The sequence below is a fragment of the Galdieria sulphuraria genome (genome assembly GCF_000341285.1).
Source record: "Galdieria sulphuraria unplaced genomic scaffold scaf_41, whole genome shotgun sequence".
Lineage (NCBI taxonomy): Eukaryota > Rhodophyta > Bangiophyceae > Galdieriales > Galdieriaceae > Galdieria > Galdieria sulphuraria.
In genome coordinates this window covers 1-24,711 of record NW_005178434.1, presented here as the reverse complement: position 1 = coordinate 24,711, position 24,711 = coordinate 1, and the positions used below count along the sequence as shown (strand labels likewise).

General features: G+C 36.0%; 9 protein-coding genes across 10 annotated transcripts; 4 read left to right on the top strand and 5 right to left on the bottom strand.

Moving 5' to 3' along the window:
* Gasu_44610 (splicing factor 3B subunit 3) lies at positions 1-4,021 on the bottom strand. Its single transcript, XM_005704418.1, has 2 exons — positions 3,877-4,021; positions 1-3,828 (listed from the first exon to the last, which is right to left on the bottom strand). The coding sequence occupies exons 1-2, from the start codon at positions 4,013-4,015 to the stop codon at positions 83-85; spliced, it is 3,885 nt and encodes a 1,294-aa protein (XP_005704475.1). The 5' UTR covers positions 4,016-4,021; the 3' UTR covers positions 1-82.
* A 150-nt stretch (positions 4,022-4,171) lies between these two features.
* Positions 4,172-5,620, top strand: Gasu_44600 (hypothetical protein). 2 transcript variants are annotated; one of them, XM_005704416.1, is made up of 2 exons: positions 4,172-4,638; positions 4,685-5,620. In XM_005704416.1, the coding sequence occupies exons 1-2, from the start codon at positions 4,231-4,233 to the stop codon at positions 5,261-5,263; spliced, it is 987 nt and encodes a 328-aa protein (XP_005704473.1). In that variant the 5' UTR covers positions 4,172-4,230; the 3' UTR covers positions 5,264-5,620. The 2 variants fall into 2 exon arrangements, with proteins under 2 accessions (XP_005704473.1, XP_005704474.1); XM_005704417.1 differs by having other exon boundaries at positions 4,685-5,286.
* Gasu_44590 (separase) lies at positions 5,291-12,091 on the bottom strand. The gene is made up of 18 exons (XM_005704415.1): positions 11,850-12,091; positions 11,609-11,798; positions 10,863-11,297; positions 10,324-10,801; positions 10,169-10,268; positions 9,756-10,117; positions 9,427-9,699; positions 9,259-9,371; positions 8,881-9,200; positions 8,744-8,832; positions 8,352-8,699; positions 8,173-8,294; positions 7,679-8,109; positions 7,426-7,609; positions 7,172-7,377; positions 7,067-7,119; positions 6,841-7,001; positions 5,291-6,788 (listed from the first exon to the last, which is right to left on the bottom strand). The coding sequence occupies exons 1-18, from the start codon at positions 12,061-12,063 to the stop codon at positions 5,669-5,671; spliced, it is 5,199 nt and encodes a 1,732-aa protein (XP_005704472.1). The 5' UTR covers positions 12,064-12,091; the 3' UTR covers positions 5,291-5,668.
* A 10-nt stretch (positions 12,092-12,101) lies between these two features.
* On the top strand, positions 12,102-14,136 carry Gasu_44580 (calcium binding protein 39). The gene is made up of 7 exons (XM_005704414.1): positions 12,102-12,530; positions 12,598-12,804; positions 12,866-13,084; positions 13,149-13,321; positions 13,377-13,665; positions 13,714-13,968; positions 14,023-14,136. Exons 2-7 carry the CDS (start codon positions 12,688-12,690, stop codon positions 14,107-14,109), a joined length of 1,140 nt encoding a protein of 379 aa, XP_005704471.1. The 5' UTR covers positions 12,102-12,530; positions 12,598-12,687; the 3' UTR covers positions 14,110-14,136.
* Positions 14,137-14,140: 4 nt separating this feature from the next.
* On the bottom strand, positions 14,141-14,981 carry Gasu_44570 (adrenodoxin-like ferredoxin 1). The gene is made up of 3 exons (XM_005704413.1): positions 14,757-14,981; positions 14,537-14,666; positions 14,141-14,485 (listed from the first exon to the last, which is right to left on the bottom strand). The coding sequence occupies exons 1-3, from the start codon at positions 14,968-14,970 to the stop codon at positions 14,371-14,373; spliced, it is 459 nt and encodes a 152-aa protein (XP_005704470.1). The 5' UTR covers positions 14,971-14,981; the 3' UTR covers positions 14,141-14,370.
* Positions 14,982-14,990: 9 nt separating this feature from the next.
* On the bottom strand, positions 14,991-16,781 carry Gasu_44560 (glycine/serine hydroxymethyltransferase). The gene is made up of 4 exons (XM_005704412.1): positions 16,524-16,781; positions 15,998-16,473; positions 15,322-15,945; positions 14,991-15,265 (listed from the first exon to the last, which is right to left on the bottom strand). The coding sequence occupies exons 1-4, from the start codon at positions 16,740-16,742 to the stop codon at positions 15,082-15,084; spliced, it is 1,503 nt and encodes a 500-aa protein (XP_005704469.1). The 5' UTR covers positions 16,743-16,781; the 3' UTR covers positions 14,991-15,081.
* A 112-nt stretch (positions 16,782-16,893) lies between these two features.
* Gasu_44550 (alpha-xylosidase) lies at positions 16,894-20,101 on the bottom strand. Its single transcript, XM_005704411.1, has 7 exons — positions 19,765-20,101; positions 19,223-19,717; positions 18,831-19,175; positions 18,592-18,774; positions 18,357-18,543; positions 18,041-18,299; positions 16,894-17,986 (listed from the first exon to the last, which is right to left on the bottom strand). Exons 1-7 carry the CDS (start codon positions 20,087-20,089, stop codon positions 16,943-16,945), a joined length of 2,838 nt encoding a protein of 945 aa, XP_005704468.1. The 5' UTR covers positions 20,090-20,101; the 3' UTR covers positions 16,894-16,942.
* A 560-nt stretch (positions 20,102-20,661) lies between these two features.
* Positions 20,662-21,676, top strand: Gasu_44540 (uncharacterized protein). Its single transcript, XM_005704410.1, has 2 exons — positions 20,662-20,837; positions 20,884-21,676. The coding sequence occupies exons 1-2, from the start codon at positions 20,700-20,702 to the stop codon at positions 20,983-20,985; spliced, it is 240 nt and encodes a 79-aa protein (XP_005704467.1). The 5' UTR covers positions 20,662-20,699; the 3' UTR covers positions 20,986-21,676.
* Positions 21,677-22,641: 965 nt separating this feature from the next.
* Positions 22,642-24,596, top strand: Gasu_44530 (MFS transporter, SP family, sugar:H+ symporter). The gene has a single exon (XM_005704409.1). The coding sequence runs from the start codon at positions 22,663-22,665 to the stop codon at positions 24,346-24,348; it is 1,686 nt and encodes a 561-aa protein (XP_005704466.1). The 5' UTR covers positions 22,642-22,662; the 3' UTR covers positions 24,349-24,596.
* Positions 24,597-24,711: the final 115 nt, after the last annotated feature.

The window sequence follows — 24,711 nt, the reverse complement described above, 5'->3', positions numbered from 1 at the left end:
TGAATCATTATCAAAGCTTCACTTTTCAACCATACCCATCTATTACTACTAGTAGGGATGAGTTTTCTTGTCCTCCAAGACTTTATTGGAATACCCACAAGGAAGAAGTTTTGGATGCCTTATCGCCGCCACCATGTTGTTTCCGCCACTGGGCTTCGTTTGGTGGATGGTGATGGGGGCTCCTTTCACGATAGTCTTCCAATTTCCTATGGACATCGACAATGGAACGATCCAATTCTTTGACAATCTTTTCTTGTTGTTCCAATGAGAGTCGATAGAATTCTTCACAAAGGTCACCATCGATGACATGTCGAACGGGAAAGAAATAAGAACGATAAGCCAAATGATGTCTTCCACATAAAGGAGAACGATATTCACGCAATTGCAGTTCTAAAGCTTGAAATAATTCCATATCCAAAGTAGAACGTAAAGGAATCATTACTCCTATAGCTCCATCCAATGTACCATAAAATAATAAAGGCACATCTCCTGTGGTCCATTCCACTTTAGATAAGCATTGAATGACACTTCCAACATAATAACAAGCTTCCAATTGAAAATGATGAGGTGCTTCTTTAGATAATAAACCTCCAGTTGGATCTTGTTCTATAAAGGTTCCAGCTTCTGGTGGTAGTCTTAGGATACTAATGTTACCCATTTTATCTCCAATAGCTACCGTATCATAATCCAATAAACACATAGTTGTACACCATTTGGGTAAATAATCATCCGCTATACATAAAAATAGATTATCAGCTGCCGAATAACGATAAAGAAATACACTTTCTTGTACATCGCTTAAGAATATACGATCATAACAAGTTTCTATACAAGTTATTTTATGAGGAGTAGCTCTAGGATGTTGAGTCTTTTTTAACAATTGTTTCTTTCCCAAGTCATACATTCTAAGACTGGTACCCACAGCTACCAATAGATGACCTTGAAAAGATGCCATAGTTGTGATGATTTCATTTCGATAACGTGAAGCTGCATGAAAAGATAAATGAGAAGCTCCATAATCATAATTCCATTCCATTCTATGAGAAGAAGCATCCTGAATAGGAGTTGTATGAATATATTCCCATTGAGTTTCATTCCATCGATAGACTCGAATTTCACTGCGTGGAAATACAATCGACTCTCTTTGAATATCGATATTATCTTTGGTAGGATTCTTCTCCAATGGATTGGTAACTTGCAAGGCATAATCCATAACAACACCAACACACAAATATAAACTACTCGAATCATGAGAAAAACGAATACAACATATGCTACTTATGTATTCTTTGGTTTCTGAATTGTATATTTCACATTTCTGTTGCCAACGACAACTGGTAGACTCAACTGGGTCTTCATGATTAGGAAATTGGTTATCCATAAAAGTCATTTGTTGAATAGCACAACTCCAACTTCCAATAGGACCTAATGGATATCCTGTTTGACGTAATGAGCTAGAATGGGATACAATGTCTTGAGGAGAAATAACAATCTGTTGATCACATTCCAATGTTAATATTCTATTCCTCGTATAGTTTGTTATAGAAGAAGATAGAATATCTTCCCTATCGACTAGTCTTCGTGGAGTATATAAACTGGGTTGTGTATCGCTATGAAATAAATGAGTGGTTTGAAACAAGTCTCTGTCTTCTTCAAAGGATAAAATACACAATGAAGAGCCACAACAAGCAATCACTCCATCTGGACATTGTTCAGAACAAAAACCTACCACATGATCGAATACCCAGTCATAACCAATCGGTAAAGTTTGTAACAATAAATGATTGTCTAAATATACCAAATAGGAACGTGAAGAAACTACCAAAGCAACTGGCTTTCCTTGAATTTCAATTCGTTGTAATCGAACGGGTTGAGTACCCACAAGACGACTTTGTTGTTCACTCAAGGCTCCCGTAATGGGGTCCACCAAGGCTCTTATATAAATACCGGAATGAGAACCAATCAATAACACAAGTTCACTTCTCGATGACGCTGGGGCACTTAACCCAATCAACAATACCGAATTGGCAACCGTATCCAAAGCTTGTAAAGAAATAGGTTTCAAACAAGATTCCTTTTTCAAAGAATACAAGCGGGTATAATAAGAAATTCCATCACTAACGGCAACAAATGAAGCTTTGGATTGTCCAGCAACTAAAGGAGCAATAGAAACACAAGGTAAGAAAGATGAAGACTCATACGATTGATCTTGAATAAGCTCCACTTCCTGAATTTCAGTCAACATTCCTGTTTCATCCAATTCAAAGTATAACAACTGTTTGCTATTCAAAATGATGACCAACTGAGAAGCATTTCCATCTGCCACTTGAATAAACAATCCTTTTGGTGGTTTCCATTCATGAACGGTTTGTAAATCAGGTCGAATATGTCGAATGCCTTGTGCATGTACTTGAACAATAGAATTATTTGAAAATAATTGCACAAAAATGGTAGAGACAAAAGTAGAAAAGCCACTATCCGAAACTTCCTCTACAGTTTCTCCTACTGAGAGTACTAACGATGCATTTACAAACGAAACAATAATATAAGAATCATACGAGTCTTGTTGTTGTTCTCGTACAGTAAACACTCCAACAGGATATCCTGGAAGTTCAGAAACTGCCATTTCGGTCCAACGATAGCCGAGACGCAAAGTTTTCCAAGAACCTCGATGACGTCTACCACTTCCTACAACAATTTGTGGAGATCCTTCTCCATAGAAATCTCCAATTTGCCAACAAGTTAAAGGAGCCAAAGATTCTATTTCTTCAATCAATAACAAATTTTCCAAATTGTTATGAAGAGAGAAATAAACAGGCTCATTTGACCATTTGGAATCCTCTACTCCAACACAACAAAAGTCTTGTTCTCTTCCAAGACTTCGAAACTGATAAAATCCATGATTGCCATATTCCGAAGCAACAAATAAAAATCCATTTCTTAAAATACACATATCATTCACAGGACAAGGTAAACTATCCAAATAACGAATTCTCATTTCTTTCATAACAATATCGGAACCTTCTTCTTCTTCTTCTATTGTAGTACAGTCCATTTCCAACTTGAACAAATCACCCAATTCAGTACACAACAAATAAAAGAATAAACCTTTTTGTCGATGCAGAGCAAAAGCTACCACCAAGTTACCTCTTTCAGTTGGTGAAATATTCTTTTCTCTTAATGGAATAGAACAGATATAATCGGGTAAATTATTTTGTAGAGTCTTATAACGTATATGTTGAAGACTACAGACTATAACACCACCAGGACCATCCCTACCACCTGGAACAGGAAGAACCTTGTAGGCATCAGCTTCCACAGGAGTAGCCAATTTACGTACAACGTGATTCAATCCCAAGTCCAATTCATAGAAAACCAAAGTTTTTGGACTTTCTGGAGGGTCATAGGCTCTTTCTAAGGCAGCAAAAATGGGGTTCTCAAAACCGACATCCAAACCAATTATGTCATTGCAAATAAACGAAGACTTGTGAGCTTCCAAAGGGGATGATATTGTCAAATTCTCTAAAGCATCTCTATTAAATACGTAGACAAACTTTTGCTTTTCGATAGCGCCAATCATACAAGCTCGTCCTTTAGGGTCAGTAGCTAGATATTCTCCAGGTACGATTCTCCTACATCCAGACTTTCCAAAAGTTTCGATATGAACTCTTTCAAAGCAATAAGTGGAAGGATTGTATAAAAGTACCGTAATTTTCCCAGAGTCACTACCGATCAATAGATAGTCTCTCTTGGCGCCAGTTAAACGAAATGCTTTAAGAGAGCGAATGATACCGTATATTTCTTGGAAACATAAGCTTTTCAAGTGTCCTATTCTATTCCTTTACTTGAGTCGTTATTATGATAGTATGATAATACCTTGCTCATCGGGCCTCACCAACTCCAACGAGGTTTGACGACCAAGAACCAACTCAATAGCTCTCGGTGCAGAGAAACTACCGTGTACAGAGAAATAGATAGCAGAAGGTCTTTGTAACGTTAGATTGTATAAAAACATAATAACAGATAGAATATTCTTCTAGTCTGAGTTCATCAACCCAAAGAAAAGAACCAAAAATGGGATTCCTCATATCCATTTCATTTCTTCTTCTTCTTCTTCTTATTTATGTTATGAAAGTAAAATATTTTCTTTTAGAGTTTGTCAAAAGGACATGTGAGACCGATATTGAAATATTTGGTTGGAGAAAAGAACATTTCATTTTGAATCATATAATGAAGAGTTACGAGGATAGAGATGAAACTATGTCTTGTACGGAAGTTTCTCAACCTAATAATAGTATGAATATAAGCGATTCTTATAAAAGACACCATAAGAAAACTGGTATAGGATGTTATCATCATTCACCCTTTATTCAACAACGTGTAGAGCCCTCTCTCACATCAAACCATAGTTGTGATATATGGGAAGAAGAAAAGAATAGTCCGTGGCTTTATAGTACAGAACAATTGACGTATTCTTCCGTTTTATTTCAAAGGCGTTTATCTCAACAATGGATGAACTCGTCAACTCCTCCTCCTCCTCCTCCTTCTCCTTCCTTATCTTGTCCCCATCCAACTATTCAACTAGTAAACAAAAAAACTCCTTGTACTTATCAAATGAGTTATCTTATTGTATACATGGCAAGTATACTCTTGGGTTGTTTTACAATTGATTAAACTTTATTAGTGTGCAAGTGCAACTTTATTGGCAACAGGTATTTGGTGTTGGGTAACATTACCTTCTTCCAAGTTGTTAGAGTTGAAATGGAATACTCTTTATACTCTCCTGTTACGGCACAGCAATATAGTTGCCATCGTCATGGGAGGTTTTCTATTGTTGTGGATATTTGTTATGGGAATGTGGTTAGCTAACAAAAGTTATAAGCTTTGGGTGAAGATAAGTTATTGGATATGGTTATTTTTTACTTGTTGTTTAACTACGAGTTTTGGAATCATGAATTGTTTCATCATGAGTTACTCTGTTCTTTCTCATTCTGGTGAAAATATGTGGAAACGAATGATATCCAATGGACAAGAATCGATATTATGTAATATACAACAACATTATTATTGTCAAGGATGGAATAGTCAAGTCGATGAAACTTTGTCATGTTCTTCTTCTACAGTAAGCACTCGACCATTTTGTGCTACAGTGATCTATTTATTGTTACAACATTATTTTCTTCCTCAAGCCTTTGCTTTTCTTATGGTATCCTTAATGGGTTGGATAGAACTCATTTCCTTTATTGTCATACACGAGAAATAAATAAGCCATAGTGGTTAATAACCTCTTCTGAACCAAGAAGGAGGTGGCCACTGAGGAGGGTCATAACCATACCCTCCAAAAGGCTGACAACGAATCAATCTCCAAATAGTTAATATAAGGCCTCTTTCAACTCCAAACTGTTGAATAGATTGAACAGCATATTCACTACAGTTGGGAATAAAGCGACAAGCACGAGGTAAGAGTGGAGAAACATGACGCTAATCCAATTACTATTATATTGTCTCTGTGCAATAAAAGAAAGAACTTTGTCACTACCTTGTATAGAAATAAACAACCAAGTATGAAGCGCTCAGTAGTACGAAAGAGACTCCATACAAGAAAAGGATGATCAACAGAGTTCTTAGGTAATATCATCTTAAGGTAATTGAAACTTTTGGTGCTCAGTTATTGTGTCGTTCTTATCCAAGGTAAACCATAAACCACTGGAGCACAACCAGTCAAATAGGTAAAATAACACTGATCACGAGCTCGTAAAATAGCCAATGCCAAATCAATGGCAGAATTGTTGTTCGACGATGTTGTAAACCATTCTTCTAATAAATAATGAGTGAAGCGATCAATATCTCTATCAGTAACATCCCACAAGTTGACCACGACTGCTTGAGCATGTGCATATAGAAAAGAGAAACAAGGGACAATTGGCGAATAGATACCTTGACTAGAGGGCTTTCCAGAACTACAACCCATCAAAAGTGCTATTGGAGCTCGTTCAAGTTTCCTTATCTGTTTGGCAGGGATGAACTTTTCTCCAGTTCCATGTCCACAATAAACAAAGAGTTGATGACGAGAAAGCTTTTCAACCAACTCCTTTGCTTGATCTTTTGAAGAATTCTGTAAAGGACCTATTGCGCCTTCCCATTTATAAGTTTGTTGAAAAAGTTTCTCAAAACTTTGTTGCGTTCTGTTCAAGTCACCTGTTGGATTAAGTATGAAAAATGCGTCTCGGGAAGATACATCGTAACAAAGCTCTCTCTGATTGTATTGTGATGACTTTTTCTGTTGGGAAAATAGACAATCTGCAAGTTCCAAGTTACTTATTCTGGTGACGCCTTGTTTCCACTTTTTTAGAAATGGAATAGACTCTATAGGTAGTGGAAGAAGGGTATCATCCAGAACCAAAAGTATCGTAGAGTCGGAATTCAACTGCTTATAGTGTTTTGTACCTAAAGACTTTGAACGAGTTTTGCCCAATTCCTTAGCCATCCACCACTTGTCGACATATTCTTCCAGTTGTTTAAGTAGCTTAGGTTGCTGAGATGAGGAATGATGACGATAATCTATGGCATACTTCAACAAATATAGCCAATCCTCCTTTCTATCTAAAAATATTCTTCTACTAAATATGATATGAAACAGTTGTCTATCCAGAATCCATTCGTTTCCAATTTTTTCTTGTAACTGATCAAATGCAACATTTGTATGCTTCTCCTTAGAGTTATGCATAGATAACAAGAAAATCTTCCATGCACCAAACAAAGTATCTTCCAACTCTTGCATATACTCACTATTCAAATACTTTTAGATTTTAAATGACTGCTGCAAGAAAGTTTCCATACCTGAACTTGTCATCCAATTCTTTCCTTTCTTTCCACCACAAAGACTTTTCTTCCATGGTTAGATTTTCCGATATTTTTCCACTTGCTTGATCATGACTCGCTTGAATCAACCTTTCTAAACAATTTTTTATACACTCCAAAGTATTTTTGCCATCTTCCAACTGTTCAGAAATCATCGTAGTATTCGTCAATCCATTTCAAAAATAAATGCCATATGTTTACTTACCGACTTCAATGGATATTTTACTAAAACTGGGGTTTCTCTCATTTGATGATTACCTGAAAAAAGTGTGAAAAGCCATAGGAATTTTTATCCTTGAGTTATCGTTACCTGGTCTAAGCCATAAATACATTTCGTTACCATTTATATCCGGAGTCAATCCAACTATAGTCCATTCCTTAGGAAAGGATTCCAAAAGAGGACAAGATGAACAAGAAGACAACAAGTGTTGGATGTTGTCCAAAGATAGATTGGCCTCATTGACAGATACTTGCCACTTCAATTGCATGGCTTTGCTCAATTCAGAAAGTTCGTAGCTATCGTCGAATTGAAAAAGATTCGTAACCTCGAGAATAATAACTTACTCTTGTGCTTCTTGGTTACTTTGATAGACTTGGTAATGATACCAATATTCCAATCCACAAGCTTTTTGAACAAAGTAGAGACAATCATCATATTGTGAAGTTCCCAGATGTTTCATATTTGCCATCAACAAAAATAGACGCTTCTGTAACCACGGCATTGGGTCATAAACAACAATTTGTAATGCTATTCAAAATTATATACAGTTATAGTGAAAAAAACTCGACTTGCCTTGTTCGATGAGATGAGTGATACCAGATATTCGTTGCATAAGATCATGATCTAGTTGTCGAGAAGAAGAAAGAGTACACTTCCAATCAAAAACTCTACCATTGCTTTGTGATATTGCAAAAATATCCTTTTTAGCATGTTTGTAGAAACAAATGGCTTGATCATGAGGATCCACAAAACGCCTTGTAATGATCGAGCACAATTTGTAGCTATTACTGGAAGCAATATAGTTATTGCCAGAATCGGTCAAATTCCAAAAAGTATGGTCTTTGCGAATTTCATTGCATTCTTCTAATTGCTCGAGACAACAAGCTGTTGAAGATGACAGATGAAGATGGACCATTTCGTTCATAAGACTTAGCCTTTTGAGATAGAAACATGATAAGGCTTGTAATACGGAATCTTGAAGATTCTGTTGAATTTCTTGTATCAAGAACTGAAATGATTCTATGCTTCTACAGAAATTTAGCAAGCATTCATTTCATATAAAGAGAGAGAGAGAGAAACGGAATAGCTACCTTTTGAACTTGTCTATCTGTAATGACTTTCTATATAATATCATTAAATAGTATGTGGTTTCAAAGAAACGAGGAACGCATTGAATCCTTTGAAAGACATCCAAACAGCACTGCCAATAATACTAGAAATGAAATTGAGTCATTTTCATGCAAAGTGTTCAAAATATGGAACTGCAGACCTCTGCTTCTGATATACAGCCAAGCTTGTCACATATTTCTCCCAACCAGCCGAGACATTCAGCTGCTTGTCTAAGATCATTCATAAAGCCGACATCGGTAGAAGATGGCTTCATTTTTATATGTGTACCTGCTACATTCAAAGTTTTCAATTCTTCATTCTCTTCTATCGTAGTACAATTCGCTGGAGACTGTAAACTTGATTGTTGCAACAAAGCCAAATATAACTTTACAGCTTCTAACGCTTTATCATAGGATCCTTTCAAGTTACCTTTCTTCCAAAGATACTGCGAATGATAGAATTTGTACAAAGCATGAGAGGATTTGGAAGGATACAAATCCTTTTGTATCTATTGGGTTTTGAATACAAAAGCTTTATAAAAACAATACTCACTGTTAAATTGGGTATTTTAAACTCATTCGACTTTTCATACGAACAGATATCCAATGCAAATCGTAAAAGAAGCAGCTCCACAGATTCTCCTATGGGGGTTATTATATGGGTCCACATTGAAAAGTCATAGTTCATACCAACAGAGTTGTCTAAACAGCTATAACTCAATAGCGCTTGGGCATTTTCATAGAGTCGATAGTTCTTTAGTGCAACAGCTGAAACAAATGTTAGATACTCTCTTATACGGACCGTGTCAATCGGACAATTTTCTCTGAAGACAGTGATAAAATGACATAGCATTTGAGCTACAGTCCATAAAAGCTGAGAATTTTGGGTCACTAAAAAGATTTCACAAAACCATTCAAGTATCTCAAACAAATGAATCAGAATGATTGGGCGAATTATTTGAGGAGAATATTGTAAAATGTTATTCCATAATTCTAATATACCCGAGTTCCTAAAAGGTGTGAAAAATGAGATATATAAGGAATAATATCTTGAAGATAGAAACTTACTGGAAAGAATAATTGGAGTTATTCATCATCAAGTCCACAAGCAGCTTCCAACTCAAATGAATCCATTGCAAGCATTCAACTTGAGCAGATGTGCTTTCATCTCTGTCATCATACTAAGAAGACAAAATGAGAATCTTTGTATAACTCTTTTGTTAAAGACTTTCATACTTTTGATGGTAAAATAGGGTCGTCTATCAACGTCAAGTCTTCATAAAATTTGAATCGTAAGATTTCCAGTTGAAGCCAATATTGTGTGACAGGATCATTGCAATGACGTTGAAGAACTATAACACAGTTTCTTTCACAAGACCAAGTATGATACAGTTGGGTAAAGTGATCGTTCACTTTCCATTGAAGAAGACGAAATGCAAGAAAGGCAAATTCCACAGCACTGGGACCACCTTGGATAGCTAACTGTTCAAGAGCCGAAATTCCAAAATACTATTTCAAAATAGGTTAGTCAATAAAGCCAATTTTCATCTTTTAACGACAGCCACCTCCTGCAAAGAACTTTCATTGTTTTCACACCAATAAACAAAACAACTCAATGCCTTTAAGATATCGCTAGGTATTTGCATTTTGGAAGGAGAATTGGAGGGATCAGCATAATAGATCATTTCCAATATGATGGATGCACAAGCACAGGGTTCGGAAAGACGTAACATTATTTTACACAATAATCCAAAACGACTCATCTGATTCTCCTTTTCGCCTTTGATCATCTCTCGCAACTCTATAGAACGCCTCATACAAATAGATGCGATAAGTAAACTACTTCTCTTCTGCACAAGCAATGCTGCAATGTTATGAAATAATTTCGCCACATTCTTGATCAAATCACTAGATGATGGAGAAGATGCTTACAATAGCTTTATCCATTTGAATTCATGGTATGAGTGATGTTACTTACCAGATATAAACAAATGGATTCCTTCCAGGGCTGGAAATAATACATCGTAGAGTTTCGCTTCATCCGGAATAGCTTCATGTAAACAGATCATGACTGTAGACTATATAAATACAGCACATTACATAAACCATGCAACAAGTCAATAGAAAGCTAACCTTGATGACATCGAATATATCGTACAATTCTGTTTTCACTACCTCATTTACCGTCACTTTGTAATAAGAACGTTTGAGTATGTTTCCAAAGCTTTGCAAGACCTTTTGTAGGAAAACGGCATTTTGGAAATGGAAGCTCACATAAGAAAATGTCCATCGATGAAGCATAAAGTCATAGATCCAATAATCATTTTCTACAGTCGTCATATCGTTTTCAAAGCAACTAAGGAACTTTTGAAAATCTTTTTGTTGCAATGAAAGCATATAAGAATATCTTTTCTGCTCAATTTCTCCAAATATCGAAAATGCTTCAAACGTATGAAACAGTTCTATTAATGTCTTTGAAACATCTAACCATTCTTTCACTGTTCTTTTTAAATCTTGTTGAGGAAACCATCTACACATATCCATCATAAGCTTGCAGTTTAACAGACAATGACTATGAAGTTTGCGAAAACTTGTTTTCTTTTTGATCTTCCTAAGTAAATCAAGGATTGCATTTCAAAATTTGGAGCATTTCTCAAAGGCAATTGCTTTACCTCAACACTTGCTGCACTAATTCTCGTATGGATGAATTTTTATGCGCATTGAATATGATATTATTTATCAGATGAAGCCAGTGAACAGACCAAAGTTTATCTTCTTTTACGTTGGCATTATCTCCATTCTCCCAAATAGATAGTTGGCATTCAAGAAATTGCCAATAAAGTTCTATGGATGACTCTATTACTGGATTGGGACTCTTGATATTCTCTTCTTCATACAACCTGAAAATCTGTTGAAGAACAAGAAATACTTCTTGTCGAAGTGCCTTTAGAATATTTGCAACATGGGTAATGATTCTGTTACTCTCATCCATACTGCAGATGTCTCTCCATATATCAATGATGATATGAAGAAGAGGAATGACTTCCAAACTACATTCATTGAACAAAAGCAAATATTGTTGTTCCTCCAAAGACATTCTTAGTGCTCTGCAGAGAGAAAATAGTATGAGAAAGAAGTCATTGTTGAGCTTTTCAGTCCAGTAGTATTTTCTCCAATTTGTTTGAATGCTGTTACAAATGGAGTGAATGGTACTCTTTTGGAGAAGAGAATGATAAGTTACATTTTTGAGGCCGCCAAGTCTTTTGAAGAGATGCAACAAGTAACGAAGACATTCTTTCAAAGCTTCAACCCACAATCCTCTATTTAAAGCATTTGCAATGAAGTTGTATGAATATCTATGCGGTTGAAATGAAGTTTGTTAGAGTCTTCTGGTAAAATGTTTCGATACTAGACTCACTTTTCCAAATCACTTTCATTTTTCATTTTCAATAGTGATTCGTTTGCAAATAAAATATCCAGACAGCGCTTCCATGAAGAAAAAAAGGTACAAGTTATTTCTTCGTATTCTTCATTTGTCAAACTGAACTCTTGTTTCCAGTCCTTTCTACATAGGGTGTCAAACTGTCGAGTGAACTTTAGAATAATTTCTGTTTAAACCAAAGTCAAAAGCGTTGATTGATTGAATCTTCAAAAGTTACCTAGTTTGTTTTTAGCGGCAATTGCAAAGCCTCTTCCCTTTTCTGTGAGCAAGCGTAACTGTGGTGCTCCTTTATCCCCAGAATAAGGGTTGCAATCATAGTATGGATTGAAAAGTTCTCCACAACTATGTATGAAATCTTCTTGTTCTTGTAAGGTTCTTTTTAAATCTGCTCCTTTCAATAGTTTTTGGAAGAGTTGGTTGTCATTGTTCATGGATGATCAGTACAAATTCAATTTCCAAAAATTGGATTTTCAAGACAATCAGAATTGGCGCGCCATATTTTGAGAGAAAACTGTTGAAATTTCAGTCTTTTCTTTTGTCTTTATAGAAAAATATTCCTTTCTCTATGTTATACATCGAAAGAGATTGAATGGTAGAGAGAGAGAGGTTGTGTGTGTATATGAAGTAGACTTTTTAAGAGTTGCCAAGTTTCATCTTGGACTATATTTGTTCTTAAGAAAAGGTTCAAATTGGTCTAGGCTTCAAACAGACTTGTGTTTTCTTCCCATCTATAGCAAGTTTTGTTTTAAGCCAAGACAACTTTTTGCGAGAAAGAATAGCATTCAATATAAACATACAAACATTTCCAAGATTCAGTCTTGAACAAAAACCTTTCCCGTCTTGTTGTTTTCAAATTTTAGGAAAACAACTTCCAGTTTGATTTGAAGAATAATCCTCGGTTCATCTCTATTCATTCCATACTCAAAAAGGCACCTTTAAGAAAACCTAATAACACTTATCATAAGATTCTCAAGCCGTATAACCACGTGTATCTCCATTCATTCCACACGATCGTAGCCAATATCAGTTTTTATCCATTGTGATTTCTGTATGATATGTTAAGTTTCTTTTCAAAAAGACGATCCATTTCAGACAATGCACACAAGTTTATTCAGAATATTTCTATTTTAATTGAAAAAGACATTCAGAGTGATACTTATGATATAGACAAAGTAAGTTCTGTATTTAGGTGTATGCACACAAGGTTCAAGTTGTTCTTGTTGCATCTTGCAGGTTCGGTTGGAAGTCTCCAAGTTTCTTGATGAAGTAAAGAATATTCTCCTTCGTGCTGAAAGCGAACAGTCCAAGAGTCGTGGTTTAGAAAGTGTACCTGAAGGTGAAACTGTTTCCGAGTCCAGTGGATCTTCTTCAGCGGATAAAGAGGCAGCCACTGAAGTAACATCAATAGCAGGAGAGACAGATTTTTTACTATTATTAGCACAAGGAATGCATGTACGTTCTTTATTTATGTGAAACGTTTATTTTGTTTACTAAAGTAGTTTTCGAACATGGTTAGGAACTGGATTTTGAGGCACGTAAGGACGCAGCACAAGTGTTCAATAACATTCTACGAAGGTGTGAGACACAGAGGTTACACACCTCTTTGAAAGCAGCTGGATCTCCTGTGAAACCAACGGCTTTAGATCGAATAGCAAATACTCCACAAATTTTGGAAGCTTTGATCAAAGGGTATGTTGTTCTAGGGGATCTTCTCTTGGTAGCTGAAATAATTTACTTTGTATAGCTACGAACATACAGAAACTGCTCTTCCTTGTGGTTCTATGCTCAGAGAATGCATTCGATATGAAACTTTAGCAGAAATGTTACTCTATTCTGACCTGTTTGGTTTATTTCTTGGTTATATTGAAAGCAACAACTTCGATGTAGCTTCAGATGCATTTTCTAGTTTCAAGGATCTTCTTACAAAGCATAAACAAGTGGTCGCTAAATATTTACAGTCAAACTATGACCAAGTCATGAATCAGTATTTTCGCCAATTGTTGCAGTCTTCCAATTATGTGACTAGAAGACAGGTAAGGATACCATTCTATTTCGATAAAAGTCTCATCTATTGATCCTAGTCGCTTCGTTTATTGAGTTCCTTGTTGACGGAACGAACCAATCTCCCTATTATGAGACAATATATTTCAGAGACGCACAATCTGAAGATCGTGATGAATTTATTACTAGATAGAAGCAAGAGTATTCAATTTGAAGCCTTTCAGATATTCAAGATATTTGTAGCTAATCCTAGCAAACCCAAAGACATTGAAGATATTTTATGGAAGAATAAGGAGCAGCTTGTGAAGTTCTTGGATCATTTTCATGAAGATAGGGTATTGTATTACTCTTCGTAGTGGCTTATGGGATTGAAAGCACTTGTTCCTTAGGCAGATGAGCAGTTTCAAGAAGACCGCAAAATGATTATAGAAGAGATTAGAAATTGTATAGGAAAGGAATCCTTCAGTTCAGAATAGTCATAATGTATTTAGAAAGGGTTTTGATATATATATGTATGGCTATGCACGACAAGTTGTACTTATTGAGATGCAATTGTCAATCGAAGAATGGCGAATATTCATTCATTCATTCATTCATTCAATAGCAGAAAACGAAGAAAAACTTTTCATCATCCTCAAGGTATCATTTTGATGGAGAGTTGCTTCATACCATCAAGTTGGAGGGACTATATATTGCTATATATACACTCAAGTTGCTCCAAATTGTTGTCAAACTCCTTAATGATGTTTTGAGACATGTGCATCTACCATCATATTCCTAGTAGCTGGAGGCAAAGTGATGACCATACCATCTAATTCTGGACTGGCAACTACCTGACAACCCAGCCTTGAACTTGAGAATACTTGAGAAATAAATCAATGTTATTACTTATTATCAACTTACTATTCTGTCAGTCCAAAGGCCAAATCTAACATATCGTTTTCGTCGTCTGAAGGTTCAGGTAACTTGTTGTAGGATTTCTCGTCCAAATAAACATGGCAAGTGGAACAAGCCAGAGAGCCTTCACAAGCACCTAACAAGTTTTATAAGTACAAAGCCTTGCAACTCTTTCTAAATTCTATAATCCTAAACCAGGTAAGCTTCTTTAACTGTCATTACCAACCTTCCAAGTCAATGTCGTGTTCGTGAGCTAGCTGTAGAATATGTTTTCCAATGGGTGCTTCAATTTCCTTTTTTGTTCCATCTTGTAACACAAAAGTAACTCGAATAGTTTCCTTTTCTGCTTGAGGTTCAGTAACATATTGTCTCATATAGGTATAACGTCTTGGACATAGTCTTTTGATCAGGTTTCTGGTCGTCGCTCGACAAATCCACATTAAGAATCGTCTACAAAATAAGAAATAATGGAAAATACAAAGCATCTGAGCCCACTTTTTATTGCAACCGTCGACTTAAAAATCAACCATAAGATGATGAGATACTCCATTCTATTGTGGTTTTGTATAACCTACAGTATCGAAACTATAAGCAAATTCTTCAACTTGTTGCTTCAGGTTTTCAATTTCATTTGAATAGTTTTCCAAAGCTTCCTTAAAGTCTTTGAGTTTTGGACCAGAATTCTTCTTCACTTTGGCAGCCAATAAAACTCCTGCATCCACTAATTCAGCTATCCTAATAATACATAAACAATCTATTTCCAAACTATCAAAAACAATACTTCAACTCACTTATCAAAGTCTCTCTCTAACAGTCCACGACTAGTCATAGCGTGTGTACCCATTCGAATGCCACCGGGAGTAAAAGCACTCTTATCACCAGGAACAGTATTCTTATTTACTGCTATAGAAATCATTTCTAACACTCTTTCTGCTCTAGCTCCATCCATTCCATTAGGGCGAAGGTCAACTAATAATAAATGATTATCAGTACCACCACTAACCAAATGATATCCTCGTTCCTGTAACCTGGTTGCAAGACGTTTGGAATTCTTTAAAACTTGTTGTTGATATGCTTTAAATTCTTCCGTAGTAGCCAATTTCAATGCGACTGCCAAGGCACCAATGGTGTGATTATGAGGACCCCCTTGCAAACCTGGAAATACTGCACTATTGATAGCATTTTCCAGGTCATAATAGATTGGCTCCTTTGGATTATTCTTTTGGTAGCCTTTGACTCCCTTGCGATAGAATATCAAAGCGCCTCTAGGACCACGTAGTGCTTTGTGTGTGGTAGTTGTAACTACATCTGCAAAAGGAAATGGAGATGGAACGACATCTGCAGCAACCAAACCAGATATATGTGCAATATCTGCCATCAAATAGGACTCGTTTTGATCGGCTATTTTACGCATTCTATACATTCCATAGGATTATTGTCTTCTGTACAGAATAGACAAATACCAACCTTGCATAATCATAATGTCTGGAATAAGCAGAGAATCCTGCAATTATCAACTTGGGATGAAATAGAGCGGCATTTTCTTCCAACTTATCATAGTCTATTAGCCCAGTACTTTCATTCAATCGATATGGCATAGACTCAAAAAAGATACTTGTGGCAGAGACTCTCTTCTTAGCAGTCATAAACCCATGTGATAAGTGTCCTCCATGAGGAAGATCCAAGCCCATAATTCTATCGTGTGGACGCAATAAGGCTGTATAGACTGCAAGATTAGCAGGTGAACCAGACAGTGCTTGTACGTTCACTCCCCACTCTTCTGGGTTAAGATGAAAGGCCTCCAACGCTCTTTTCTGACAAAGAGACTCAACTTGGTCTATGAACTGATTTCCTCCATAATACCTTGCTCCTGGATAGCCTTCAGAGTATTTATTGGTTAAACAAGAACCTATTGCTTCCAATACTGCTCGAGACGTAAAATTCTGCGGAGAAATACATAAAAATATTACAAGATAGATAGAAGCTCGTTTACCTCCGATGGAATAAGTTGAATTCCACGAGTTTGTCTTCTTTTCTCTTGTTCTATCAACTCAAATATTTCGGTGTCTACTTGTTGCAAGCTACTATTAAGGTTATTAGGGACTTGAGACTTGGTGCCAGAATCTACTGCTCCTTGTGCAACTGAAAACTTTCTCTTCCAAATAGTAGTATATAATAGACAGCTAGGTTTGAGTTTTCCTACGCCCTTCATATCCAAGTGAATTGAGAGAAATGAGAATGAATGAATGGATGAAGAGATCGATTCCTCCTCTTTGAGATTTCGACAGCTTTGGATAACAGTCAAAGAAATGATAAATACTGCTATATGTTCTCAAAAAACTATTGTTGATGATGCTCTCAATATTCCAATCTTATTTTTTATTGTCTTTCCAAAATGACAAAATAGTCTTCTTAAAATGGACATTCATTATCCAATACAACAGACAGAATATTGCCATATTCCATACACAAATTCCAATCGGATGGAATATTCTCTCTTCCTTGATAACTGACTTGCTTCCATAATATCATTTCATTCATGTTCTCTTCCCAAGTTATTGGCTGCTTCTCTCCGTCCTTTTTAGAATACCAATACAAATTACATTCTATGCAACTATCATCTGTTTTCCAAACCACAAAAGGAGCATGAGGACGTGCGTTCCAAGCACAATGACAACCACAACATGTCAAGTATTCCAACAAGGCTCTCTTTTGAGAATTGGAAAGCATTTGTTCCGATATTTCATCCAAGCGATGAGGTTCCTTTTTCAATGAATCAAGAGCATTATCTATACGCTCTTTAACCACAGTGTTGAGATGGAAACAAAACAATAATTGACGAATCTTTTCTTCTCTCCTATCCCTGAAGGAATAGATTGAGTTATTCTCAATAGGTTCCAGTATGATCTTAATATCATATTGGATAGAGATATTCTCCAAGAAGATAGAAATAGATTCTCGCTGTTCATTTACTACTTGACAAGTAGAAGAAATAATACTGCCATTGGAATAAGTTGTTATATGTAAACAAGTTGATACACCAAGAAAAGTAACTTTCCAATCTCGTTGCTTTGGAACACTCGATACATCTCCTTGTGCTTTAGCAATATTCATTTCTATTCGATTACTTTCGCATTTCAACTCCAAAAGGGTCATACAAGCTCCTTTTTCATATTCAACTTGAGGTTCTACTCTACCATCGTCTTCTAATAATTGAAAACTACCATTATCACCTACAATGACGACAAGTTCCAATTTACAAGGATTATCGATAGGAAAACGATAAGAATCAGTCTCCACTTCTTCATCTCTTGAAAGAGGAATAATCGCACCAGGCCTACCGAATACAGGGATATCTTCAAGTCTTCCATAAATAATGTGCCATTGATTTCCTTCAAAAGCTTCTCCAGTGTAAATATTTCTCCAAGGAGCCACACTTGGAGGTAACCATATTACCTAAAACAGCATATCATGATTGAGAATGGTCTCTCTCCATTCTTCATTACTTACTTGTCTGGAATGTTTGGAATAGAAATCAATTCTTTCTACAAAAGGAGCTACAATCAATTCCGAACCAAACCAATATTGACCAGGACAAGCATAAGCATTGGCAAAGTTGGGATGTGAATAATACATCGGTTCTATCAATGCAATGCAATATTGAGTAGCACGCCAAGCCATTGTATATAAGTAAGGAATGAAAGAATGTCTCTGTTGCATTGCATTTTGACAAGCTTGCAAAATATCCACATCATACATCCATGGATGACTGGAGATAAATATCATAACATCATTTCCATAAAAAAAAAAAGAATTATGAACTTACCGTGAATGATAAGGATTTTTGTTGGAATGAAGTCTTAAAATGGGAGAAAACAAACCAAACTGTATCCAACGAACCAATAATTGTGGTTCTTCTATACCAGCAAAATGTCCTCCAATATCATGAGACCAATAGAAATATCCAACATTTGCAGCAGTTGCAGTAAAGTAAGGTTGAAAGGCCAAGGAATCTGATTATTTCTATTAACAAAATAATACAATCAACGACTCAAACTTACTCCAAGTGACATGAGTATCTCCAGAAAAGCCAATAGGGTATCTTTGACCTCCTAATCCAGGAAACCTTGAAAAGATAAAAGGTCTACGACTTTTTTCTCTTCCATGATCCAAATAATGAAAATGATTCAAGACAAATAACGGATCAACTCCTTCTAGAGAAGTTTTCGTACCTTGTTGCCAATCTACACAGTTCAATATCTTAATCCATTTCAACACTTTCATTAGATATGAAACTTACCCATCCACCAAAAATCAACTCCATTCTCTTCTTCTTGTGTATGATGCAATAACCGAAAGTAATTCTCTGTAAATAATGGATTGGTAATATCAAATGGAATTGGTTTATTCTTTTCGATGTCTTTCTCCGATAGTCCCATCGAAATGGCAAACTTGTGATAAACTTCTTCATGAGGCCAAACACCGTCTGCAGGATGTAAATTTAAAGCAACTCTTAAATTCTTCTTATGAAGCCAATCAATCAAAGCTGCAGGATTAGGAAACAATTCTCTATTCCATGTGTATCCTGTCCATCCTGGATGACAACCAAAAACTTGAAAATCATGCAATTTGCAGTCCACAATATCTATCAAATCATAAATATCAACAAAGAGGTAAATGAATACTACTTACGCCAGTCCATGTCCAAAATAGAAACTGAAAATGGCAATCTATACTTTTCAAATTGTTGGATAAGCATTTTCAATTCATCTTCGGAATAACGCCAATATCGAGACCACCAATTCCCTAAAATGTAACGAGGAATCAATGGCACTCTTCCTGATACTTGACAAAACAACTGCAAAGCTTTTCTATAGTCGGAGCCATAGCAAAATATATAAATATCACAAATATTATTTCTTTGTGAAGAAGAAATAGGCCAACCACTCTCATCAAACAGTGGAGTGTTCGAGTCATCGACTACCACAAAACCTTTGGAGGAAATCATACCTATACCCAAATCTACATCGGGCGCAATAGGTTGTCCTTTCCAATTGCATACTTTCCACCCGTTTGCTTCATCCAAAGTTCGACAAGTACCTCCCAAGTTGTGCTTTGAGTGTTGTTCCACAGTACAAGGACAAAACTGTGCGTTTTCAGAACCTTTCAATTGGATAAACAACTGACCTGAATAAACTTGAGTCTAAATACAGACAGAGTTGAGATTCGAATACCGTTAAAGTCATTGCAATCTCTTTGAGGTTTATATGATAGTTTAAAAAACTCAGTTTCCAAAAAGAGCTTCTCCTCTTCTATTGCTTGCACCTGAAAAGATACCTTCTTCCCACTGTTTCTGTTTAAAAAAGAAAAAGACGATCTGTCTTCAAACAAGTATTCTTGCTCCAATCTTTTGCCAAGTTCACAACGAACTACGTAATCGTTGATAAATGTAAACCTTGTACTTCCTTGATTACAAATAAATGTGGAATCTTTCAAGGCAACAGAATTTCGACTAAAGTCTCTAAGCCAACTACACAGGGTCGGATAAGAAGAATCCATTTTCTATCAGACTGCCCTTTGCCGACCTTTTCACGGAATGAATGGCAATTTCATTAGTCTCGTTTGGTGCTACTACTACAACTCTTCATTTAAACAAATTATGCTCTTTTGTTTTTGAATAGCTTAAAGTTTCATCGTAAAAGTACAAATTAAGAATTGAAGAGTATTTCATTTTATCTTCCATCAGTGAGAATCATTTGTTGAAGATATTCCATTTTTGAAACTTGGATAGAGAACAATAAAGACATCACAGTGTCTATTTACTCCTTTATCAAGTATTTTATTTATTGTAGTCACAAATCAGAATTCTATTTTATCTAGCCTATTCAAATGAGAATTTAAAAAAAGAGGAACATGACAAAAGAGTTAGTAAAGTCATTGGTTATCCACCAAAATAGGAAAACATCTTTGAATAAACAAAAGCTGAAGAGTTTTCTATATTCTATTTTTCAGAGTAAGGATAAGAGAAATGGACAAATAGCCAAAGTTTTTGATTCCAAGGTCTAGAAAAGTTCAAGATTGTCAACTCTTTCTATATAATGAAAAGGTTGTTGATATAAAAGTTTGCTTGAAATGGAGCAATACAAGGACAATGAATTTATTTAAATAAATGCCTTTCTTTGCTATTCAAACTATCGTTTACAACTTGTGGCAAAAAAGGAGTACCACCGAATTTCGTAGTTCGTGTTCAAAGCTAGGCAACTGTTCAGAACTCCTTTGTTTCATCGGTTTCCTTTTTTCACACGCAGTAGCTCTCACCAAATGTAACTGAGGAAAGGTTACTTCTACTCCAGATATTTATACAAATTCACATATATTTGATATACTATCGGTCAGAGAGTATTGTGTTTTCAGATTCGAACTTTTCACTCCGGAAGGATGTCTCATTTGTATAAACTCTGTCTCCTCCATCTTCTGCAGACCAGGTTGATCCTATTGTTTCAGCATTTCTTTATTAGACCTTGGTTTCCTCACCAAATGTTTGAAGGGAGAGTTTGCAGTGTTGGGCTCATAACTTCCCTACGAACGCCTCAAGTACAATCTTTATTGTTTTGAGAAAATAGTGTAAATTTTAGAAGAGTTATTAAAGTGCTAAAGTGTTGTACGAGTCGTTGTACTTTTCAAGAGAATGGCTGGTGGACTATCCTTAGACGTGTCAAATGGCACTTTTTCTAAAGCTTTCCAAAGTGTTGAAAAAGAAAGAGCTGAGGTTAATCTTTCGTGGAAAGATAATACAAGGAAAGTTATCGTTAACAAGGTGGCATCAGCTTTTGGAAGCACTAATATAACTTTCGAGTACTTTAAAATTCTGAAGACTTGAGAAAAAGTGTAGAAATATATCTGTTTGCCTCTTTGGGCATTATTTGGGTTGAATTGTTTTAGTGTTTTGAGAAACAATTTGTGTGAACCAATAAAGATAGTTTAAAAATTTTTGGTCTTAAATATCCTCACAAGAATCTTATAGAAGTTTTCAGTATTCTCAAGTAGTGACCATTATGGAATTAATTGATAGACTCAGGAATAACTGAGAAAAGTATACCGCTGGCGACGGTTGTCAAATTCTCAATTCAGACTGATGTAAAATTTCTAAAAAGGCCATTATGGATGAGCATAACGATCTTTCTAGAAATGTTAGTTGAGATTATACATTTAGACTGGGTCATTTTGAATCATCGCGATATCATATCCGAGTATTGAAGCTTCCTCTGGTAAATTTACTTCTTTAAGATATTCTTCAGTGGCCTATTTCTGATATTAGTGTTTATAGGTGGAGTTGATCACCCGTTAGCCAATGTTGCAGCTTTGAAGACACAATTCCATTCAGGGAATGCATCATCTTCTATCCTTTCAGCCTTTCAACGTTGAAGAATTTCAGAGCTTGATTGGCTGAATTCCCTGTTTCATTGAGACAGAAGAAACCTTGTTGGTTCCTCGCAACACTAACGTGAGAATGGTTTTAAGGAATTGACAGATGGAAATGGATGTAATTGTCATTTAGAAGCTACTGGAAACCCTAAAACTGAAGAACAAAGTCTCAACCTTATTCGGAAAAATGAAAGAATTCTGGAGTTTGCGATTGTCAAAGATAGGACTTCTGTTGAATGGACCCTTAAATCCCATTGCAGTGGAGATAACGGATATATAAAGTGGCTATTCATATAATTCTTCGTCGAAAAAGTCCTGTTGAACGGTTTTCACTCATGAATTGATTGAGTTTAGACAATATCATTCAAGGTATTCAGTATGTCAACGAAGGAAAGAATTCTATCAAAGTGGCAGTTGACCCTACAAAATAATTTACTATCCAATAAATTCCGAATGTGTTGTTTTATAAAAGTAGACAAGTGGACATGTATAATGACTATCGAGCAGTTGTCCCGTTCTGAATAGAATGCTTTTCACGAGTTCAAGTCCAAATGACATAATCCTTCTGAATAGAGAATGGCCATTGTCTATCGGACACAATGAAACGAAGAGAAGTATAAAGCGACCCAAAATGTTTTGTCCATTGAATTGGATATTATCTCACTCTCTTAAAGGACGAGGGCTCATTTTCAGTTTTATTGATTGCTATGAGTATGTCGGCTAACGAAAATTTGTTTACAGAGGAAAGAGCAAACATATATACAGAAACAGAAAACGAAAACTGGAAAGAAGAAACTGTTGAAGATTTGGATGATGAATATTTAACAGAAGAAGAAAAACTTCATCCATGGAAACAAACCAAAGTATTTTATTGGTCCGTATTTGTAGCTTCTGTTGCAGTATTGTTCTATGGTATTGATATTTCTGCCATCAGTGGAGCACAAGTAGGTTACAAACCACACTTTCATATTTCTTCTAGAACCAATTTGGTTGGAGTTATGGTGTCTTGTATTTATTTTGGTACTTTTATTGGAGTATTTGTTGCATTATACACCAATACTTATTTTGGAAGAAGGTTCTCTATATATGTAGCAGCCATTTTGTCTACAGGTGGCTGTTTATGGGAAGCACTTGCTCCTTCTTGGCAAGTATTTATTCCTGGGCGTCTGGTAGTTGGCATTTCTTATGGTATTATTGGAGAGACTGCACCTGTATTTCTCGCAGAAATGGCTCCTACGAGTATTAGAGGTGGCATAGTATCTCTATATCAGCAAGTAATTACTATTGGCATCTTTATTGGCTATTTGGTGAACGTGATATTTGTTTGGGTGGATTATAAAGTAACAGGTTGGCGTATTATGATTGGAGCTCCTATGGTTCCTTCTATCATTGAAGTGTTTCTTGTATGGACAGCTCCAGAATCTCCAAGATGGTTAATCAAAAGAGGCAGATTGGAAGAAGCTAAGCGTAATTTAATGAAACTTCGACTTTATCCAGAAACTGCTGAAAAGGATTTCATTCGTATTAAGAAATCTATTGAAGAAGATGAAAGACTTCAAGAAGGCAAAAATTTGATGTTGGAGTTGATTCGACTCCCTTTCTTGAGGAGAGCTGTTTTGGTTGGCATCATGGAAATGTTGTTTCAACAAATGAGTGGAATGAATGTTTTTATGAATTATATTGACACTGTCTTTCAAGAGAACATTCATATGAGTTCACGCGATTCTGTTGCAGTTAGTTTATTTCCAGGTTTTGTGAATATGATGGCTACTCCGATAGTATTCTTTACTATTGATCGCTATGGGAGAAGAACATTACAATTGGTCACTTTTCCAATTATGTTTTTAATGTTATTGATGGTATTATTTTCCTTTTATGGAGATCGCAAAGTGAACTTGGCATTCTTTATAATTGGAGTTATATTCTTCATCGTAGCTTATTCTCCTGGTGCAGGTCCAGTGCCTTGGACCTTCTGTGCAGAAGTATTTCCTACTTATGTACGTGCAGCAGGAACTTTGGTTACCACATTTTTTGTGAATGCTTTCAACTTTGCACTTTCTTTCTCTTGGCCTTCGATGGAAGCTGCATGGGGACCACAAGGATCATTTGGTTTCTATGCAGGTTTTAACTTTTTAGGAATATTAATGCAATTTCTATTCCTTCCTGAAACCAAAGGATATACCTTGGAACAAATGAAAGTCGTATTCGAAGAAGGACTATTTACTATAGCATGGTATCATATCCGTTCAGGTTGGAGAAGTCTTCGAAAGTTGTTGGGTTTGCCTGTATCCAATACTCCTCTTATTTCACCCTATGATAAAGCTGTGGCATTATCAAGAGCAAGAGAAGAAGAATTACGTCGTCATTCAGGTGAGCCAGTGAAGGACGGATAGACGTAGACTGTTTAATTAAGATGATGGAGGCATGTCACTGTTGCGTTTTGTTTGAATAAAAGTATACTTTAAACCAGCATTGTTTGCATTGGCATAGAGAATAAACCACATTCCAAAAATCGCTTTGGTATATTGCGGTGAAATGAATTTAAAGCACTTACCAGAGCTGTTGAAGGGGTAAAATACGCAAATACTCGACTTCTACAAAGAGTATGTCGACCGACTCTAGTAAACCTTGCTCAGCTGTATCACATTATTGAAATATTCCTTCACGACGGTGACAACTGATCTTCTAATTTTGCCGTTTGTTTGATGAACAAACAAGCAGTGATGCCTAGTGCAGATTTCGCTGACTTTGAAATA

Coding starts and splice junctions, on each gene's coding strand:
- Gasu_44540 (XM_005704410.1), top strand. CDS start 20,700: ATGCCTTTCTTTGCTATTCAAACTATCGTTTACAACTTGTGGCAAAAA. Junction 20,838..20,883: donor GTTTCCTTTTTTCACACGCA/GTAGCTCTCACC, acceptor CTTCTACTCCAG/ATATTTATACAAATTCACAT.
- Gasu_44560 (XM_005704412.1), bottom strand. CDS start 16,742: ATGAAGGGCGTAGGAAAACTCAAACCTAGCTGTCTATTATATACTACT. Junction 16,474..16,523: donor TTCAACTTATTCCATCGGAG/GTAAACGAGCTT, acceptor ATTTCTCCGCAG/AATTTTACGTCTCGAGCAGT. Junction 15,266..15,321: donor TTAGAGAGAGACTTTGATAA/GTGAGTTGAAGT, acceptor ATGTATTATTAG/GATAGCTGAATTAGTGGATG.
- Gasu_44530 (XM_005704409.1), top strand. CDS start 22,663: ATGAGTATGTCGGCTAACGAAAATTTGTTTACAGAGGAAAGAGCAAAC.
- Gasu_44570 (XM_005704413.1), bottom strand. CDS start 14,970: ATGTGGATTTGTCGAGCGACGACCAGAAACCTGATCAAAAGACTATGT. Junction 14,667..14,756: donor ACACGACATTGACTTGGAAG/GTTGGTAATGAC, acceptor AAAACTTGTTAG/GTGCTTGTGAAGGCTCTCTG. Junction 14,486..14,536: donor GCCTTTGGACTGACAGAATA/GTAAGTTGATAA, acceptor AGTATTCTCAAG/TTCAAGGCTGGGTTGTCAGG.
- Gasu_44580 (XM_005704414.1), top strand. CDS start 12,688: ATGTTAAGTTTCTTTTCAAAAAGACGATCCATTTCAGACAATGCACAC. Junction 13,322..13,376: donor TTGGAAGCTTTGATCAAAGG/GTATGTTGTTCT, acceptor TACTTTGTATAG/CTACGAACATACAGAAACTG. Junction 13,969..14,022: donor ATCATTTTCATGAAGATAGG/GTATTGTATTAC, acceptor CTTGTTCCTTAG/GCAGATGAGCAGTTTCAAGA.
- Gasu_44610 (XM_005704418.1), bottom strand. CDS start 4,015: ATGTTTTTATACAATCTAACGTTACAAAGACCTTCTGCTATCTATTTC. Junction 3,829..3,876: donor GGTGAGGCCCGATGAGCAAG/GTATTATCATAC, acceptor GGAATAGAATAG/GACACTTGAAAAGCTTATGT.
- Gasu_44550 (XM_005704411.1), bottom strand. CDS start 20,089: ATGGATTCTTCTTATCCGACCCTGTGTAGTTGGCTTAGAGACTTTAGT. Junction 19,718..19,764: donor AGATTGCAATGACTTTAACG/GTATTCGAATCT, acceptor AAGTTTATTCAG/GTCAGTTGTTTATCCAATTG. Junction 17,987..18,040: donor ATTCCAAACATTCCAGACAA/GTAAGTAATGAA, acceptor ATGCTGTTTTAG/GTAATATGGTTACCTCCAAG.
- Gasu_44600 (XM_005704416.1), top strand. CDS start 4,231: ATGAAGAGTTACGAGGATAGAGATGAAACTATGTCTTGTACGGAAGTT. Junction 4,639..4,684: donor GTTATCTTATTGTATACATG/GCAAGTATACTC, acceptor AAACTTTATTAG/TGTGCAAGTGCAACTTTATT.
- Gasu_44590 (XM_005704415.1), bottom strand. CDS start 12,063: ATGAACAATGACAACCAACTCTTCCAAAAACTATTGAAAGGAGCAGAT. Junction 10,269..10,323: donor ATATATTCGATGTCATCAAG/GTTAGCTTTCTA, acceptor GTATTTATATAG/TCTACAGTCATGATCTGTTT. Junction 9,372..9,426: donor ACCCTATTTTACCATCAAAA/GTATGAAAGTCT, acceptor TTGTCTTCTTAG/TATGATGACAGAGATGAAAG.